The sequence below is a fragment of the Artemia sp. Qi Xiang Cuo genome, chromosome 17 (assembly GCF_049724085.1).
Source record: "Artemia sp. Qi Xiang Cuo chromosome 17, ASM4972408v1, whole genome shotgun sequence".
Classification (NCBI taxonomy): domain Eukaryota; kingdom Metazoa; phylum Arthropoda; class Branchiopoda; order Anostraca; family Artemiidae; genus Artemia; species Artemia sp. Qi Xiang Cuo.
Window position 1 is genome coordinate 29417682 of NC_142810.1, and position 19563 is coordinate 29437244.

The 19563-nt window shown below is 37.5% G+C and overlaps 2 protein-coding genes across 3 annotated transcripts in view; both read left to right on the plus strand.

Annotated features, from left to right (window-relative positions):
* LOC148942082 (uncharacterized protein C15orf61) overlaps positions 1-9689 on the plus strand; it is a 42470-nt gene extending 32781 nt beyond the window's left edge. For both annotated transcript variants that reach the window (XM_089103670.1, XM_089103671.1), the window contains exon 3: positions 9479-9689. In XM_089103670.1, coding sequence (XP_088959796.1) covers positions 9479-9606 — 128 coding nt within the window. In that variant the 3' untranslated portion in view covers positions 9607-9689. The remainder of the gene's footprint in view (positions 1-9478) is intronic.
* The window catches only part of LOC148942081 (SREBP regulating gene protein), a 62950-nt gene that overhangs the window by 32785 nt on the left and 10602 nt on the right, over positions 1-19563 (plus strand). The window contains exon 2 of the mRNA XM_089103669.1: positions 18375-18546. Coding sequence (XP_088959795.1) covers positions 18375-18546 — 172 coding nt within the window. The remainder of the gene's footprint in view (positions 1-18374; positions 18547-19563) is intronic.

Genomic DNA, 19563 nt, shown 5'->3' on the forward strand with positions numbered 1-19563 from the left:
CTTAACGAGGAAAATCTAGGTTATCTCTTGTACTATATTGCTTAGAGATCACATTAATAATATGACTTCCAATATAATTTATAGATAGAGACTACATTAAATAACACCTACATCCCAAAAGTAACGTAGTATAGTGCCATCATGCATCAGTAGACTTCAATTGCACATTTTCTTTATTTTCTTGACCTTATACCTAGTATTGTTCCCAACCACAATTTTGGGTTCTTACATCAATTTCTTTTCCCTCATCTCATCTCGCTATATCCCATCTATGTATTTTATTTCTTCAAATTCTAAAATTATGATTATTTTACTATTTGAATTTTATTACACTATTTCTTTTAGTTGATCGTTCGTTACAGTTCTGTTGGGTCTTGTGGACAAAAACTACAATTTTTTATGTTCTTATGTTTCATGTTCTTTGGGTCGTCACGTCTGTGGGTGAAATAGCCGGGAAATTTTGGGACGTTAAATAAAAAGGAGTGTCTAGAGAGACCGGAGATAGGTTCTGTACATAGACGAACGGAAATTATTCAGATTGGTGAGGGACATCCATATTGTTTTGTGTTTTCCCAAAAACCCTTTTTATTCCATTAAACCATTTTTTGGCTTAGTATGAAAAAAATTGGCTGACTCTATACCTGTAATAGGAAGAAAAATATTTTCGTGTTCTTGGGTCTGTGTCCCTTCCAAAACATCCTCCAGATTCGTGTAAAGATGTGTTCAACCTATTCAAACTCATGGTCATTGAGGGACTATTTAGAAAATTGTCCTTGTTGAGTAAATGGTTGCATTCACGATTGCACTGGGATACACCAAATCACAACGCACTAAGTATATATATCTATATGAGTTTATGGGCATGTTGATAATAAATCTGGGGCTGCTAATGCAATATAGACATCTAAAATCAAAACTCACCAAAAACAAATTTTGCAGATGTTGAACATTGTCACACCTTGCTCTAATCAGAGGGATGTAGGGGTTTTCAGTGAGTAGGATGGGAAGTTTATAAGTTAGACGCTTTTGCCTGTGCTCCCCACTCCACCTCGTATAGATATACATATTAAACAATTTTTGAACTTATTGTAAAAGAAATGAAAGTATTTGAGTATAAAACAACGTGTAAAATGGTTAGGCTACTTTAGGCAGTGACATTAAATAAACAAAAATGGCTGACATATCTCTGAATGAACTTACATTCTGCAATGTTAAGTAGATTCAACACTTTCTAGAAAATAACTTTTTTTATTATGTAGGATTGTATGATTTCAATTTAAAAAGAAATAGTAGTTTATCAAGAGTTTGACTTAGCCATTACAGTCACCAACCTCGTCAAGTCAAAGAATATATTTTGGTAAACTGAAAGTCTAGTGTGTATGCTAATCTATAACTGTCTATTCGAAAATAGAATCAATCAATATTTTAAGAAATCTGAGGGAATCTGTTTGGTATAGGGCCGGACCCATAGATAAAGGATTCCTTGCTTTTACATCTGGTAAAGATTCTTTTGAGTTATCTTCACTCTGCATCTCGCCTTTCACCTGATATAGAACGCCAAACAACTTCGGAAATTTCAAAGATTGGATGGAACATGTATTTTGCATATGAAATTGTCTCTTCTTTCCTCATCGTATGCAGCGCAATAGCGGTGCCTTAATAAAGAGCGAAGTGGGTATGGAAGGAAGTGTCGTAGAAAGTTTGGAAGTCGCTCATTCGATTGGAAATTGAAAGCTCTAGTGCCCTTTTTAAGAGACAAAAGTTATAGAAGGGCAGCCAGCTCCGTTTATACCCAAAAATATCCGATCGAAATTTTAAGATGGCCATCTTGTTCAGTATAGTTGAAAGGCCTAATAACTGTGCCTTTGGTGGTAACAACTCGCCACGGCCCCTGGGGCAAGGACTATGTCATATAATCCACCCAATGATTGGACGGAACATGTATTTTGCATATGAAATTGTCTCTTCTTTCCTCATCGTATGCAGCGCAATAGCGGTGCCTTAATAAAGAGCGAAGTGGGTATGGAAGGAGGTGTCGTAGAAAGTTTGGAAGTCGCTCATTCGATTGGAAATTGAAAGCTCTAGTGCCCTTTTTAAGAGACAAAAGTTATAGAAGGGCAGCCAGCTCCGTTTATACCCAAACATATCCGATCGAAATTTTAAGATGGCCATCTTGTTCAGTATAGTTGAAAGGCCTAATAACTGTGCCTTTGGTGGTGACAACTCACCACGGCCCCTGGGGCAAGGACTATGTCATATAATCCACCCAATGATTGGACGGAACATGTATTTTGCATATGAAATTGTCTCTTCTTTCCTCATCGTATGCAGCGCAATAGCGGTGCCTTAATAAAGAGCGAAGTGGGTATGGAAGGAGGTGTCGTAGAAAGTTTGGAAGTCGCTCATTCGATTGGAAATTGAAAGCTCTAGTGCCCTTTTTAAGAGACAAAAGTTATAGAAGGGCAGCCAGCTCCGTTTATACCCAAAAATATCCGATCGAAATTTTAAGATGGCCATCTTGTTCAGTATAGTTGAAAGGCCTAATAACTGTGCCTTTGGTGGTGACAACTCACCAAGGCCCCTGGGGCAAGGACTATGTCATATAATCCACCCAATGTTTAAATTAAGTGTTTGTTATCGGGAAAAGAAGGCATGTTTTATCTTCGGTGGCCGAAAAGGCCACGGGTATTCAGTTGAAGCTTCCAGGGAATGTTGAGGGTAGAGTGGAAATAAATAAAAACGCACTATGCGCATGCGGGTTTTCAAAAGAGCTCATCTCAGGAATGGCTTATGGCATTAAGTTTGAATTTTCAGTGAATGATGAGGGGGATGATCAAATGACCGAAAGGTAATATGTGCACGTTACTACTAATACAACAACTACTGCTGCTACTGCTACTTCTATCACCCCCACTACTACTACTGCTACTACAATTATTACTTTTATCGGGACAGTAGTCTGAGAATAGCGAGGTGAAAATTTCAGGAAATGTTGAAGGGGAAGTTGAAATAAATCAAAACACACCATGTGTATGTCGGTTGTCAAGTGGGTGCATCAGTAATATCTTGGGAACGGCTTAGCGTCGAAACTTGAACTTTGGAACGGCTCGAGCATTGAAAGTTGAAACTTCCAGGGCATGATTATACTGCTGCTGCTGCTACTGTTACTACTACTACTCCCACTACTATTGCTGTTACTACTAATTATATTGTGAATATCACTAAGGATAAGGGTATTAAGGTGAAAATTTCAGGGCATATTGAGGGGAAAGTTGAACTAAATCGAAACACATTCTTTAGATGCAGGTTGTAAAAAGAGCGTATCTAACTAAGGCCAAGGGTATGAAGGTGAAAAGTTCAGCGAATATTGAGGGGGAAGTCGAACTAAAACAAAATACACTGTGTGTATGCAGGTTGTCTAAAGGGCGTATCAGCAATATCTTAGGAATGGGTTGGAGCGTATAAGTTGGAACTTGCAGGGCTTGTTGTGGAGGATGTTGAACTAACCAAAAGGCAATATTTGCAAGTTAATATTACCACTGCTACTCCTATTAATACTACTGCTACCATTGTTACTACTGCTACCACTACTAAAGCTAAGGGTATTAAGGTAAAAGTTTCAGTGAATGTTGAGAGGATCTTGATCTAAATCAAAACAGATTGTGTTCATGCAGGTTTTCAAAAGCAGGTATCAGCAGTATCTCGGCAATTGTTTAGGGTATTATGCTGTAACCTTTTGCGTGTGTTAAAGGGGATTTTGAAAGAAAACAAAAACCGATATATGAATACTGCTACTAATGCTAATACAACTACTACAAATATTGCTACTTCTGAAGCTTAGGTTATTAAGGTGAAACTTTCTGTGAATGTTCAGTGGGATGTTGAACTAAACCGAAACACAATATGTACAATTGTACATAGCACGCACTATGTACATATTATAAGTACATAATGTGAAAATGGCTGCATCTGTTGCAGTTCCGTCTAAAAAATAAAGCTACATACCCGTAAAAAAGGTTGGTCAGATTTTCCTGGTTTGAAAGATGGAAAGTCTTTCCATTTATTTTGGAGACAAATTTGGATTGAGTGGTAAAGACAAAGATCAGGATGGGTCTTCAAAATTATGAAGTTGAGCAAAGCCAGTATCAAAAGATGGCGAAATCTTAAAAAAGAAGCCGAGTAAAAGTGCTATCACGTGATATAAAAAATAATCTTCATCAGTTATTGCGTGAAGTGTCTAAACTTACCCATTTTGCTTCGTTACCGCCTGATAGTATTGAAATAAGTAGATGGTTTCAACACTTTTCTTCAATTTTTAAGGCCGACCTTCCGCTACTAGAAGGTAATTTCTGGGGACTGGCTTGCCATTACACCGTCTTTTGTTGAATCTTTTGTTTGGCTTCTGGCTCTAGGAATCACCTGGGGCAGATAGGATCCAGCCAGAAAATCTGAAGTATGGTACGCCAAAACTGATAAGTCCCATAGATTTATTGTTTCAGGCGATAGTATCATAACAGTATGTTCTGCAAGGTTTATGCCAGGGGTTTGTCACCTGTATTCATAAGAAAGGAAAAGACCTTTAAGATTGTGCTTCATATAGACCCATCAATGTTTGATCAGTGCTAGCAAAGCTATTGAGAATATACTGTGCCAGGTAGTGACGGGGCGTGTGGATTTCGGGGACAATCAGTTCGGTTTTTGGTCAGGGCTTGGTGTTCAGAATGCTCATGCGGTATTTATTTCAATTGTTGATAAGTTTGAAAAACTTAATAAACTGCTATTTGTTTGCGCAGTAGACATATCTAAGGCGTTTGATTCAGGGGTTTGATTCACAAGCAGTCCTATCACTACTGAGGGAAGGGGTTGATTCGTCTGTCTGTGGTAGTGGCATGGAAAGTTCCAAGTAAGAATTCGGTTTGGAGGACAGCTTTCTGAACCGATAGAGATACGTAAAGGTGTTAAAAAGGGTTCGGTCATTAGCCCCGTAGTATTTTAATGATGCATTGCGTTCTACGACGAGACCGATTCAAGAGCTTTTGATAGAAAAGGGTATTGATACCAGTCATCGGTCAGACGCAGATGACCTATGATAATTTAGAATGTACAAGAAGCTGTTCATACTGTGTCGTCTGGTCTTGGGTTAACTGTAGAACCGTTCAAGACTGAATTCGTCGTTTTTAACGACGAAGCATAGCCAAGCCGTGCTCTTAACGTATGTGGGGAGACAGTTGTCCAAAGAGATACGTCTGAGCACCTCGGAGTTCAATATTGGAATTTCATTAAAGCAACTAAAGTTTAGTTATTGTGGGTGTGAAAGAAAAACTAAGTAATACTTACTGTATCAAGGAGGCACACTTATGCCTCTTTAAAGAGGCGACCCACCACAATGTTAAGCGATTTCCGGTCCTAGCGGTCGCAGAGAGACAGCGGTGATCAGATTTTGTAGCCCAAGCTCCGACTAAAAAACGTGAAAAATTTCACCCCCCCCTCTGGCTTTATCTTCATGGGTAAAAGTGGGCCGGAAGTTTCGACCCTCCGACCACAACCCCCTTTAACGTTGTCCGATTGGGCTGAAATTTAGAGGTTAAGCTTTCCTAGGGCCCGGGAGCTTATCCTCGAAATTTCAGCTAAATCCGATCACTCCTTCCCTGTTTTCCAAAAGACAAATATAGCCACTTAAAGTTCATTTCTCTTTTTTTTTTTCTTTTTTTTTTTTTTTAATCCAATATATTAAATCCTTCGGCTCAACAGGCGTCTCCAGAAGAATATCACAGTCGGCCTTCAGGTTACAGTTAAGTCTCCACTGCTTTGATAACACGCCGTATACCCGCATGCTCGAAAAAAAGTTGAAAAAGAAACTCTTACTGTGCATTTGATTTGAGTATTCAGGAATTAAAAGCCTTAACACAAGAATCTTCAAAAGCGGGGGTTTGGGAGGCGGCAGCCCCCCATCTTTAACTCCTGAAAAGATCAGCTAACAGTTAGTCAAGCAATAATAAGTAATAAACTGTACAAAAACGTGCAGAAATTATTTGAAAAAAACTACGTTTTCTAAAGAGATAAAGAGGCTGAGTCACAAGTTCGAACCTTAAAACGTACAGGGATTAGGAGGTGCAGTTGGGGCTGCCGCCCCCAAACCCCCGCTTCCGTCTATGAAAGGGGCTGTGCCCTCCTCAGCGCCTCGCTCTTTACGCTAAAGTTTGACTTTCTCACAACTCTTTTTTTTTAAACAATAAAAACTTTAGCGTAAAGAGCGAGGCGTTGAGGAGGGCACAGCCCCTTTCATATACAGAAGCGGGGGGTTGGGGATCGGCAACCCCCCAACTGCACCTCCTAATCCCTGCACGTTTTAAGGTTCGAACTTGTGACTTAGCCTCTTTAACTCTTTAGAAAACGTAGTTTTTTTCAAATAATGTTAGCAAGAGCTAAAGGTCAATTTAATAAAATAACGCTTGGCCGTTGATGCAATGCCATGTTCGTGCCCCATATAGTTTTTGTAAACCCTCTGTGGAATTTGTTTAGTAAAACCAAGCGCAAACAAATCCGTTCATTTTTTTTCCGGTACTGTAAATATTTACTGAGAATTCCCATTGGGTTCCGAAACTCGTTTGTTTTGCAAAAGTACCATATTTTCGAAATAAGCGAGAAAATGGACGAGCTTTCTGTCCGTTTCATAAGTCGAAGTAGAAAACTTCGATTACTATGAGTATGTAAACTGTCAAAATGGTGTATCAGCAATTTCTCAGGAACGGCTCAGAGCATTCAGTTGACACTTTCAGGGTATGTTAGGGCGAATTTTGAACTAACCAAAGGCTCTATGTGCTTACAACTACTACAAATGCTACTGCGATTACTGCTACTAGCGAGGACAATTGTATTAAGGTGAAACTTTCAAGGAATGTCTAGGGGGAGTTTCAACTAAATCAAAATACTAAATACATGCTGGCTGTCAAAAAAGCATATAAACAATTTTTTAGAAAAAAAACTTAGAGCATTAAGTTGTAACATTCAGGGTATGTTGAGGGTGAGGCTGAACCAACCAAAGTTACTATTTCATTTTACCACTATTTTTAGTTTTTCTACTGCTACGTCTATTATTTCCACTGATCCAAAGGACGCTAAGGTGAAACTTAAAGGGTATATTTAGGGGGTTTTGAACTAAATCAAAATGTATTATGTGAATTCAAGTTTCCGAAATGACGTGTAAGTAATTTCTCAGGAACAACTTAAGAGCATTAAGTTGAAACTTTCAGGGCGTGTTGAGAGGGATGTTGAATTAACCAAAAGGCACTCGGTGCGTATTGCTACAACTACTACTGCTGCTACTTCTGCTAATGCTACTACTAAGACTGAGACTAAGTGTATGAAGGTCAAACTTTCAGGGAATATTTAGGATGATCTCGAGCTAAAGGGAAACACACTCCATGCATACAGGTTGTCAAAATGGTGCATCGCTAATATCCCAAGAATGGTCTAGGGCAGTAATTTGAAACTCTAAGGGCATGTTAAGGGGGATATTGAACCAAGCAAAAGGAAGTATGTGCATGCTACCAGTACTACTACTACCACAAATGGTTCTACTACTGCTACTAAAAATGTTATTATTACTGTGGCTACTGCTACTACTACTGCTACTGCTGCCACGACTACTACTACTAGTACTACTGAAGCTAAGGGTATTACGTTGAAACATTCAGGGAAGGTTCATGTGGATGTTGAACTAAATCAAAACACAGTGTGTTGATGCAGGTTATTGAAAAGGTGAAACAGCTATATCCCAAGAAGAGCTTAGAGTATTAAGTTTAAACTTTCAGTGCATGTTGATGGGTATGTTGAACCATCCAAAAGGTACTACATATATACTACTAATACTAATGATTCTACTGTTACTAGTAATACTACTACTAAGGCTAAGGTTATTAAGCAGAAATGTTTAGGAAATATTGGGGGGGGGTCAAATTAAAATGAAACCCGCTATGTGTCTGCAGGCTGTCACAAGTATGTATCAACAGTATGTCAAGAACTGCTTAGAGAATTAGGTTGAACATTTCAGCACATGTTTAGGGGATGTTTAACTAGACTAAAATGTTACAATGTGAATGTTATTTCTGCCACTACTACTATTTCTACTACTGCTATCACTAATACTACTCCCAATGCTCCTACTATTACTTCTTCTACTTTGACTACTATTATTGCGAATGCTAAGGATATTAGTAAAACTTTCAGGGCATAGGGAGGGCGATGTTGAATGAATCAAAACACACTACGTATATGTGGGCTATCATCGGGTTGTATTAGTAATATCCAGGCGGGATGTCTTAGAACTGGAATAGGGCATAAAATAGACACTTTTAGGGAAGAAGTTTCAATTTAATCCAATAAGATCTGAAACTTGTAAGCTATAAACATAACTTTCCAATAATTCCAATCCGATTGGCAGTCTCAAAATGTACACTCGTTAGTATTTTGACCCTGTTTGGTCAAAAATTTGATTTGTGGCACAAAATGACAGAAACTGGCACAGTCTCTTATAATACTTGAAAAGGAACTTCATCATTTATGTTCTATTGAGAGTTCTCTTGATACTCTTCGACCACTTTGACCCGTGGGTAAATAATAAGAGACTAATAAACATGCACCCGTTATCAAATATCTCGAAGACGTGCAAACTTTCATGTTTTTGCACACAGGAGCTTGAAACCTCTGCAGTAAGTTTCCTGAAAATATGGATATTGTTCTCAATTTACACCAAGATCGCGCCAGTTCTTGTGCGTGCTGCCCGATTTTTCATAAATCTTAGAATTAATCCCCTTTTGAAGGGTCGAAGGAAGACTAGTGTGAATGTTTAAATAAAGTGCAAATATTATACATAACAAGGTGTAAACCTTTTAATTTAGACGGTAAACTAAATAAAATAGTAAAGCCCAAATATTCTGGTTGCCCATTTCAAATCCGTATCAACAAAAAGGAAAAAAGAAGGAACAAGTAAAATATGCGAAAAAAAAAAACAACAACAAAAAACGAACATCTCTTTTTATGAAGAAAAACCGTGAAGAGTAAGATCAGAAAAAAAATCTAGGTTGTTAGACAGAAGTGTTGAGCATCCTCATCAAAGATAGACCATTATATGCTGAAAAGGATGTGCCAATCAAAGAAGAAACCATCTAAATTTTAGAAGAAAGCTTATTTGACACTTAAATCACCACTCGAACTTAGATCAGGGTAAACTCGTCTTGTTCCATTTAAGCTGTTTGGGCTAATTCTTGTGTAAAAGCGGTTAGCTTTAAAAGAGAAAGAGAAAAAAAATATCTCCATTTGAAGTTAGTTTGGCTGGAAACTTTTTACCCTTTTTAATGAGAATTTTTTTCACACCTGTGTAGATGATTTGTTTTTTTTTTTTTTTTGTTTTTGTTTTTTTTTTTTTTTTTTTTTTTTTTCAACCAAGGCATTCGTCTCATTTTATTTTGTATTTTAGGTATTCCCTGCTTTTTGTACGGAATCAGTGCAATATTCTTAATCAAAGCTAAAGAAATAGTGAAAACTACTCATGGTAATATTGTGATCTATTTCCTGATTCAAGAAGATAAAAGTGCCATGTTTTAAGTTTTCTACTTTTTTCGCCAGTTAAAAGATATGTTTTTTCGTTTGAAAAGGCTGAGATTTCGAAGAATAAAATTTAGTAGATTCTTGCTGTTTTAATTTTTAGTATAAAAACTAGTCATACTGGGTTAGAATCTTCTATTAGACTTGATATTTTAAATCATTAAGCAATGAAATACATCAGAAATAATGTCCATGTTAGACATGGTCTCAAATTACGCGAGTAGCCCATTTAAGACAGGCTTCATAGATACATTTTAGTAGACAGGTAGACAACACCTTTTGAAATTGGATTCCTGAGAGAGGTACGACTCTTATAACTAGAGGCTCCACAAGATTTTTTTTAAAGAGGTACTCAATTCTTGAGATTCCTGAGAGAGGTACGATTCTTATAACTAGAGGCTCCACAATTTTGTTTTTTGCCCGATCTCTATCCTAGCTCTGACCTCTCGCACATAGACGCGGTGCACCTTTATCATCTCAGTATTATTTAGAAAATGGCCCTCAATCATTAAATGTTACATTAACTGAATGAAAAGTAAAATCACTATCGATTATCAACATTAACTATTATGAGTCAACTGCTGCTACTAGCAACTCGCGGTGGGACCATTCCTGAGGCCAATACAGATGCGCACGCTCCTCCAACCCAATCTATTTTGAACTTCCTCTTAAAAATGTTTTCCGTCTCAAAAGGCTTTTAAAGTCTTTTCAACGTAGACGATGTAAATCTTCTCGCCCCGACTCCAGACTCAGCCCAGTAAATGCTTGATGAATTGGCATATTTCTCAGCCTACCTTGACCTTCGGATAAATTTAAAGTAAATGAAAGATATTGACCTGAACGTCAAAAGAGACTATCAACTCACCTTTTATGCCATCTCACTTGAAAAGTTTCACAGCTTCATTTATCGGGATCTGAGATGGATTCGAGAGGAGGAAGTGATCAAGATGTCAACAGAAGAATATCTAAAGTTCAAGCAGTCTTTGCTTAACTCCGCAGGCATCTTTATGTCGACAGTGAGGGCAGTTCTTCTGTATGATATCAAATTCTGGCCCATCAAAGCAGCTCGGGGCGCGCTCTGGAAAATCTTAGACCACCGTTGCTTGCGTTCAATCTTGCTCACCCGGTTTTCAGACCAGATATCTGATGACAAAATCTGCCGACGATGTTACAACATTGACAGAATTTCAGGCATTATCAAGCTCCGCTGGCTTGGACACGCTCTACCTAGCCCTGACCATCGTCTCATTAAACAAATACTGCTCGCTGAACCCCTACCAATATGGCGTAGAAGACAAGGAGGACAGTTTAAAAATTGGTTGACGATAACCCACAGATGGGACAAATGCTGGCTGAGGTTGCCGAAGAACTGGCACAAGACAGCTCATCATGGGAGACGATCATTCAGAATCTCTGGTTAGATGCCGAGTGAAGCGGAAACGCCTAGTCCTGCTGCAAGTACAAGTAAGTAAGTAGGTATGAACTCTTCTAACCCCATTTGGGGTTGATCTGCATTTATTTTGGCCCTTACTGGTTGTTCAAAAGTACAATATTTGCCAATCCGGGATTCTTCATCCGTTAAACCTGCCATCGCCATTTTAACTCTTTTTTTGTATATTCCGAGAAAGTGGTATCGAACCGCATTTTTTGTACATCTTATTGTACAATCAGTCAAACGAGTATTTTAAACTATCCTTAAACAATTCCTCTGAAAAAGATTTAACAAATTTTCATCAGCTTTTTGCAGTATCGATGTTTCTAATCTTAGTTCCCAGGCTTACCTTCTTATTCTTTCAAACTTTCTCAAATGCGAAAAAACACCCTGCGCTCTGATTGTTCTATTCTTTAAATTTTCACTAAATTTAACATCATTACTGTTAATAAGCTATCCCCTTGATGTATTTCCTCGTTGCCTAATACTCACCCTTATTTATTCCTAGTCTAAATGACTCAGTCTTCTTAACATTAATTTTCAAACCTATTTTGGCACCCTGAATTCTCAAAACTTCCTAAAGATCGTTCATTTTGCCAATTTTTATTTAGGACGCTCAAATCATCTGCATAATGTCTAGGAAGGTTTTACCGTCCCATTTTATATTACGTTCTTCCTAAGCTTTGCCTTGTTCCTTTCGGCAAAGTCCATCAAAATAATCCATAAAAATGGGGATCCATATTAATCCGTATAAGGTTTCATCTAAATTCCAAAACTGTTCTGCATAAATTTTAATGTTTTCACCTTAAATAGTTTAGCTGCAAATTTCAGAGACGACGTTCTAGCGTTGCCTTAGTAAAGAGCCATATACCAGCTGTGTATTATAATTATTTGTTTCTTTTTCAAGGATTAAAAATGATAGAGTTGGCAGGCCAGATTTTTTTTTTTTTTTTTTTTTTTTTTTACGACCAGTAATTTCTTTTTTCTGAACGAGCGGAAAGTTAAATCTGCAAGTCGATAATAGTTCATCTAGATCACCAATTAGTTGTCAAAATTTTCGTATGCATTTGTTGAATCTGTTAAATAGTTGGGAATCTCGATTACAAATAATTTATGGTCATTTCGTTTACGTATACATATATATATATATATATATATATATATATATATATATATATATATATATATATATATATATATATATATATATATATATATATATATATATATATATATATATATATATATATATATATATATATATATATATATATATATACATATATATTATTCTATATATATAATTCTGTAATTATATTTTTAATTCTTTTTTTCGTGTTTTTGGGTTTGAGTCATCACAGCAGGGTAAGATAAAGGTTAAAGAAAATAATTTGAAAAATGAAATTAGTGGCAACTGTGGAATTGCTGTCCTACAGTATAAGTGCACGGAGATAATGGGTTGGAACTAAGAAGTAGCAGTAATTACTTCCCGTGGACTTGGTCTGGTGCTGACAACTATAGCACATGATACCAGTTAACCCCTTGTGATGCGTCCGCTAGGCGTGCATCAGGAAATTTTCCCATCTGAACTATTGTTAAGGGGCATTTTTTTTTCTTTTCTTTTTAACATTGAGTCAAACTATAAGTCAGAACCAAGCAAATTTAAAATTGACAGGACTCCTTATTCTAAATAAGCAAACAATAATTCAAGTAAATAAAGTTTTCAACAAGTCATCAAACCCTGTTCACAAAAAAGTATTGGGTATCATGCCGAAATAAAAGAACTATCTACTACGATTATATGCATTGGCTTTAAAAAGCGGCAAGGATCCTGGGGGTCATTTGTCTCGAAAATCCTTGAAATCTGAGCATTAATGTCAACGTAGTTTTTCTTGGGGGGGGGGGGGGGTGGAGGAGGTAGTCCATAGACTAACTAAGTGACAACAACACTCATGCAGCCTTGGTCTTATTTCAGGATTTCAAAGAACCTTCAGAAGCTCGGATGCTGGGAGCTAATGGAACCTTGTATCCGAGGTTACCAGCTCTCCACTGAGTTGTGAGCTTGCGGGAGGCTCCGGGCGCATTGATTGCTGGTTTTCCATAGATCAGGAGTAAATCGAGGAGTGATCTTCCCAGATGACACATATGTGTCCTTGAAGTAGTCCGTTAACTCGGAAAAATCACTGCCCAGCTTCTCCTGGAAATCTTCTAAAGCTGACACAACGTCACTAATAGGAAGAATTTCTATCATCCGAACATTTAATGAAAAATAAGGACCTTTATTGTACCACTCCTGGAGCCTAAGCGCCTGAGCTTCTAAGATGCTCGACAAAGATGGAAAAAAACAACCTTTCATTTCTGCTGTAGAAAGCGTTAACTTTAAAATATTAACTGACGCAGCTTTAAAATCTACCATCACTGACTGGAAGGACAGGTGGGCAAATTATTGTTTATGTGTTTTGGGAAATAGGTTGGATATCCCTTCTTTTCTTCAATATTTTATTATCTTAATTTCTCTTTGGCTGTTCGATTTTAAATTTGGGAGAATGTCGCAGGAGTAATTGTCTAGGGGCCTCTAGGGGCATACTTTGAACCTCATTGTTTTGAGAGGGAATAGTCAATCTGGACTTGTCCCAGTTAAAGATAGGAACGGGGCCACAATATATAGTGATAAGGAAGGAGTTAAAGAGAGATGGGCGGAACATTTTGAGAATGTGCTAAACTGAGATAGAATTGCAGGAGTAAATAGATTTCATAGAGGAAAATGAAAAAGTTTGTGATACCATGGATGTGAAGGAGGATCTGTTTTGTGAGGAAGAATTAGCGACAGTACTAAAAAGATTAAAAAATAATAAGGCTCCAGGTGCTGATAGTGTGGTAAATGAGTTTCTTATATATGACGCTGAGGTTAGATATAAGTTACTGAAGATTATGAATGTGATTTTTGAAAAAGGAGAAGTACCTTGCGATTTTAGGAAAACCTTAATTAAATTATTGTATAAGAAAGGTGATAAGAGTGAGTGTGGTAATTATCGAGGCATTAGTCTGGTCTCGGTAGGTAGCATTTTACTTAATAATATGATACTTTTTAGACTGAGAGAGGCCGTACACAAAGTTCTAAGAGAAGAACAGTGCGGTTTTAGAAAAGGTAGAGGATGTGTCGATCAAATTTTCATTCTTAGGTTAATTATTGAGAAGTGCCTGAGTTATCAAATACCTTTAGTCCTCAGTTTTATAGATTATGAGCAAACGTTTGATTCTGCTGATAGAAGAGCTTTAGCAAAGGTTTTATCCTTGTATGCCATACCATACAAATACATCAAAGTGATTAGTACTATGTTCGAGAATAAAACTGCTGCGGTTAAGTTAGGAAATGAGGTTAGCAGCTGGTTTCGTATTAAATCAGGAGTAAAGCAGGATTGTATTCTATCTCCCTTTATATGGATCATTTTGAAGGATTTTGTCTTAAGGAGGACAGGAAAGGCAATGGGAGACCGCGGAATCAAATGGGGAGGAAAAACTCTCCTAGACTTAGATTATGCTGATGATTTAAACATCCTAGGTGTAAGTATGAGCAAAATGAATGAACTTTTAAAGGTTTTGCAAGTTCAGGGCGCTAGAATAGGTTTGGAAATAAATGTTAAGAAGACTGAGTCACTAAGGCAAGGAATAAGTGAAGATCAAAAAGTGACGTTGGGTAACGAAAAGATTGATCAGGTTTTCAGACTCACTTACCTCGGTAGTATTATTAGTAAAGACGGTGGGAGCAGTGAAGATGTTAAAAGTAGAATAGCCGAGGCTCAGGTTAAAAAAAAGGTTTGGAAGAATAGCAAGATAAGTCTGCAAACCAAGACTAGAATATTGGAAGCTACAACGAACAATGGTCAAATATGGCTCTGAAGCATGAGCGCTCCGAAAAGTGGATGCAGATTTGCTAGATCTGCATCCACTGCAGATCTAGCAAATCTGCATCCACTTATCTGCGGATCTCTGCAGATCTCTCTGCAGATCTCTGCATCTGCATGCAATTAGAGAAATTGCCCACGTGGGCAATTAGAGAAATTGCCCACGGATTGTTCTGGGAACCCGGCTGACTGACCGTATTTCGAACAGTAGGCTGGACGAAAAGTGTGGTTCAATCCCGCTTTCTAGGGCCATAATGAGAGAAAGGTTGAGATGGCTAGGAAAAGTTTTGCGGATGAAGGATGACAGATTCCCAAAGATTTCTTTTTCGGCCAACCGTCTAGGGTTAAACGGAAAGCAAGTCCTCCGTGGCTGGGATGGGAGGATGTCATAAAGAATGTTTTAAAGGTAATGAGTACTTCCTGGGATGGTGTAAAGAGGGAGACTTCGAATAGATTGGGATGGAGGAGGAGCGTGCGTAGCTGTGTTGGCCTCAGACAGATTGGTGTTGCGGTGAGTTGTTAGTAGTAGCAGTAGCATTGATTTTAATTGGCTTAATAACTTCCTCTTTGAACAAACTGAAAAAAGGGACCGAGTGAATATCTCTGACTTCAATGGTCGATACAGCGGGTAAACAACAATATATGAGTTCCTCGAATGCCAAATCGACTCAACAAAATGTCTTGTTGTTTTGATTATATTTTCCTATAAACTGTAAAAAAAAAAAATTACATCGGTCTCTTTTAGGTTTGATTGTTCAGAAGGATATACTTCAGTTCCTTCCAATATTAATTTACGTTGTGACGTGTATAAATAATTAGTCGTTTTTCAACATCTGACCTTTATTTTTATTTTTTATTTTTATTTTTTTGAGGTATTAGTCCTTATCTGTTGCAAGTAAAGTCCATTATTCACTAAGCTCAATACTGTTCAAGTCTTTTGATTATAAAATTTCGGAAAATTCGAAAAGTTGAGTTAATCACTTGGTTTTTGAATGGATTATATAACGAATTTGTCTGAAATTCTGATTATTTGGAATTTGTTTGGAATTTTAGGTTGGTGGCACGAGGAGTAGGAGAACTTAACCCCCCTTAAACTTTGATTTACTGTTCGTTTTGTCAAACAGGTTCTTGCCTTTTTTTTTTCTTTTTTTAAGCCACGTTCATGTTTGTCCTGTCGGATGTGCTTAATTACATACATTTTCCAAAATATTCACTGGCAGATACTATTTATTCTAATCAGGTCTGACGAGAGGTGAAAGAACCCAGTTTTGTTTGCTTTGATGAAATTTCAACTACAAATTAAACAAAATAAGTTAAATTTGTAATGTAAATATTTGCACAAAAAATGACTGTCGCACTGAGCCTCGAAAATTCACTCCCTCTCCTCTTTTTTATGGTCCTAACGATTGGGTCCTTTTTGGGGGGTATGACATCAGAAGACTGAACACAGATTTATTGTACAAATATTATACGAAATTATTTTTAAGGGGGCTGTACGTGCCTTTTTAGAATGTTAGCAAATAATTTATTCAGTGAAAATATGTTGAATATAAACTGTGTTTTTATTATAGACTGGATTAAAAGAAAAGCGATTTAAAATTCGTAACACAAACTGCAGCATTAAAATTCTTACAATTGACCTCGTTGCTGGGAAGTCAACACCTCTCTTTTTTCTGTCGGAAATAAATTACATACCAATGTGCTAATGCAGTTGTTGACTGTGGGCCTGAGAGATAAATTTCAAAATACAAGGGCCCGTCATTAAAAACTAAATAATAATCGAAAAGCCGTACGATGCGAGCATATTATTATTATTATGGATGGAATCATGATACTGAGTCGAGACTCCGGCCATGACGAATTGCTGCCCTACATGCCTCCAAAAAAAGTACCAAATCCATTTAGCTATTTGTGACCGCTTGGATGTGTTATTTTGAGATAAGGATTGTGTATTTATTTTTTCCCGTTTGCAGAAGATCCTTCTTCGGTACTGTCATGGTGTCCACCATTGTTTTCCTCCATCCCCAAAACCCCATAAGTCGGCTTGGGCAGACAACAGTCGTCCCTCAAATGAGAGTGGTGAGTCACTCACAACTTGCTAGCCATCAGTGGCAAGGGGCACTTGATCCTTAGAACTGGTACAATCATTGGAACTTCTTTTTCCCACCTTGAATTGCTCCTCAAAGGTCATTTCTTGCTAGTGCTTCACATGTCCATCGGGCTCCCGCCCTGGCTATGATTTGACAACCATCACTAGCTTCAGTCCATCCTATTTTGGCAGCGTATCCTATAAAATACTGCACATCAAACAGTTCGTGGTAACGAACTGTAAGTAAGGAGCGACCCGGCTCAATGGACACTCTAAAAAACGGAATTCTGATACCAATAGATACAACAAAAGATTCAGATTTTAATGCTGATTTCAAATATATAAGTTTCATCAAGTTTAAGGGGATGTCCCCTCCGCAACGCCTCGCTCTTTACGCTAAAGTTTTTTATTGTTTAAAAAAAATAGAGTTGTGAGACAGAGTCAAACTTTAGCGTAAAGAGCGAGGCGTTGAGGAGGGGACCGCCCCTTTCATATACGGAATACTTTCTGTTCGTTTTAAGTTTTAATGTCGCTCCTTACTTTCAGTTTAAAAAACTTTTTTTTTTATTTAATCTTGATCAGACACTGGGGAAGACGGCCAGTGGTTGAACGGTGATTGAATTTAGCAGTAGGTCTCCATTCGTGCCTACTGCTCTTATGGGCATCACAAGAACGTCCTTACTACAAAAGCTGGATACGAGTATAAGTGAGCTACCCAAAAATATGACTTTATGCTTTTCGATAACGCATGGAGTTAACGACTGCTATAGTCGTAAACCTTTTCCCATAGCTATGGTCGTGTTCCTTTTCCCATAGAACAATCAAGCTTCTTGTGCGTATGAAAACTATTCGTCATCCAATTTTGGAACCAAACATCGCACCTAAGGTCGTGAGCAACTAATATTTTGTGTTATGAAAATCTCAGCTTGTGCAAGCCATTTCATCGCTATTGAAGCTCTCGCCGACTGTTATTTAAGTGATCCCATGTAACCACCTTTGTTTCCTTTGAAAGTTAATTTTATACTTTTCTGAATTTTACGGGGGACCTTAAACAAAAATTATTTACTTTTCTAAGCATTCAATTTTCAGCACCTCGTCTTGTAACATCAAGCACAAGGTGCCAGGTAGATTCTTATTTCTAACACAAGTCCTTTTTTCAAACCTTTCCTAGCAACGTAAAAATGAAAATGAGGTTTGACAGTCATATTTTTCGCATGCTACATTGAGGTCCCATACTTCTTGGGGCAACCTAAATGTTAGGTTAGGTTAGGTTAGAGATAATGTAAAAAAAAAGGAAAGTTCTGCGTGTTTCGAAACCTTAAGCGTATTGTCATTCTTTCAGGATTCAGACATTACAGTGGAAAGTGACTATGAGATAGAGGGTATTCCAGGCGGGAGAAGACCCTTGGATCACAGCTTTTTATATTCCGCTTCTGAAAACGTGACTGACAACAGCCCACCATCTAGCTGCCGAAATACAGTGCAGGGAAAAGTTCTGATTGCTGATGACAGAGGTGAATTGTTGCTGGTTTTCTCCTTAATATAGCTTAGTCATCCAATACAGATACACCCACTCTCTCTTTCTCTCTCTCGCCCTCTCTCTCTTTCCCATCATGTATATCTTTCTTCTTTCTTTGTACAAGGTTCTTGTCTGTAGTAAATTCTAAATTGCAGTATGTAGGTATATGCAGCCAGAACTTGTACGGATAGGGAATTCAGAACCTAAATTCGACAAAAAATATTCACATGATACAAGGCGCCGAATGTAGAGTTCTGTCAATGACCATGAAAATAAAATTTAATGTCAAATTCAATACAAAAATAATAAGGAAAAACACAAATAAAAAATACCAAAGCGCGAAGAAAGTTAAGATTTAGACTTGTTTAACATAATATATAATCGGTTTAGTTAGTCGGCACTGCTTGCAGACAGCAAGCACTAGTACAGATCCTTGACAATGACGCCTAGTTTTAAGAAAAAATAATCGGATCTCCGTAGCTGATCTCATACTATTGGGTGATATAAGATGTATCGTGTTGTTTTGTTTTTTTCATTTTTTTCTATAACAACCTTTCAGCCTTTGACAGAATTGGTTTTTGCATTGGGATAGATTACGTTCCTTCCCTGTGAAAGTGTCTTCTTTCAGCATTATAGTAATGCAGAAATGTTTTCCCTGGATTGAATCTGTAATTATTGCCAGAACTGAATAGTGAGGGTCGTTCAAAGACAAACCGATGTTTGCTTAAAAATGTTTCCTACCAATTCATTTTAGGCGGAATTCATGCCTAAGATAACTACATAGTAGTCTTATTTGTCTATACCCATTTGCCATTGTACTACTAAATTTCCTCTGCCATCGGCTAAAAATTAATTACATTACCGACTATAAAAACAGTTTTGCAAAGAATGTTTTATTTTCTCACCTGTTTCCAAACGCTTATTAGCTAGCGCTCCTTTGTTGAAACCCATCATGCCAACCCACTTGATGGTTATGGGTTCGGAATCAACGACTTAAACGATTGAATATTTT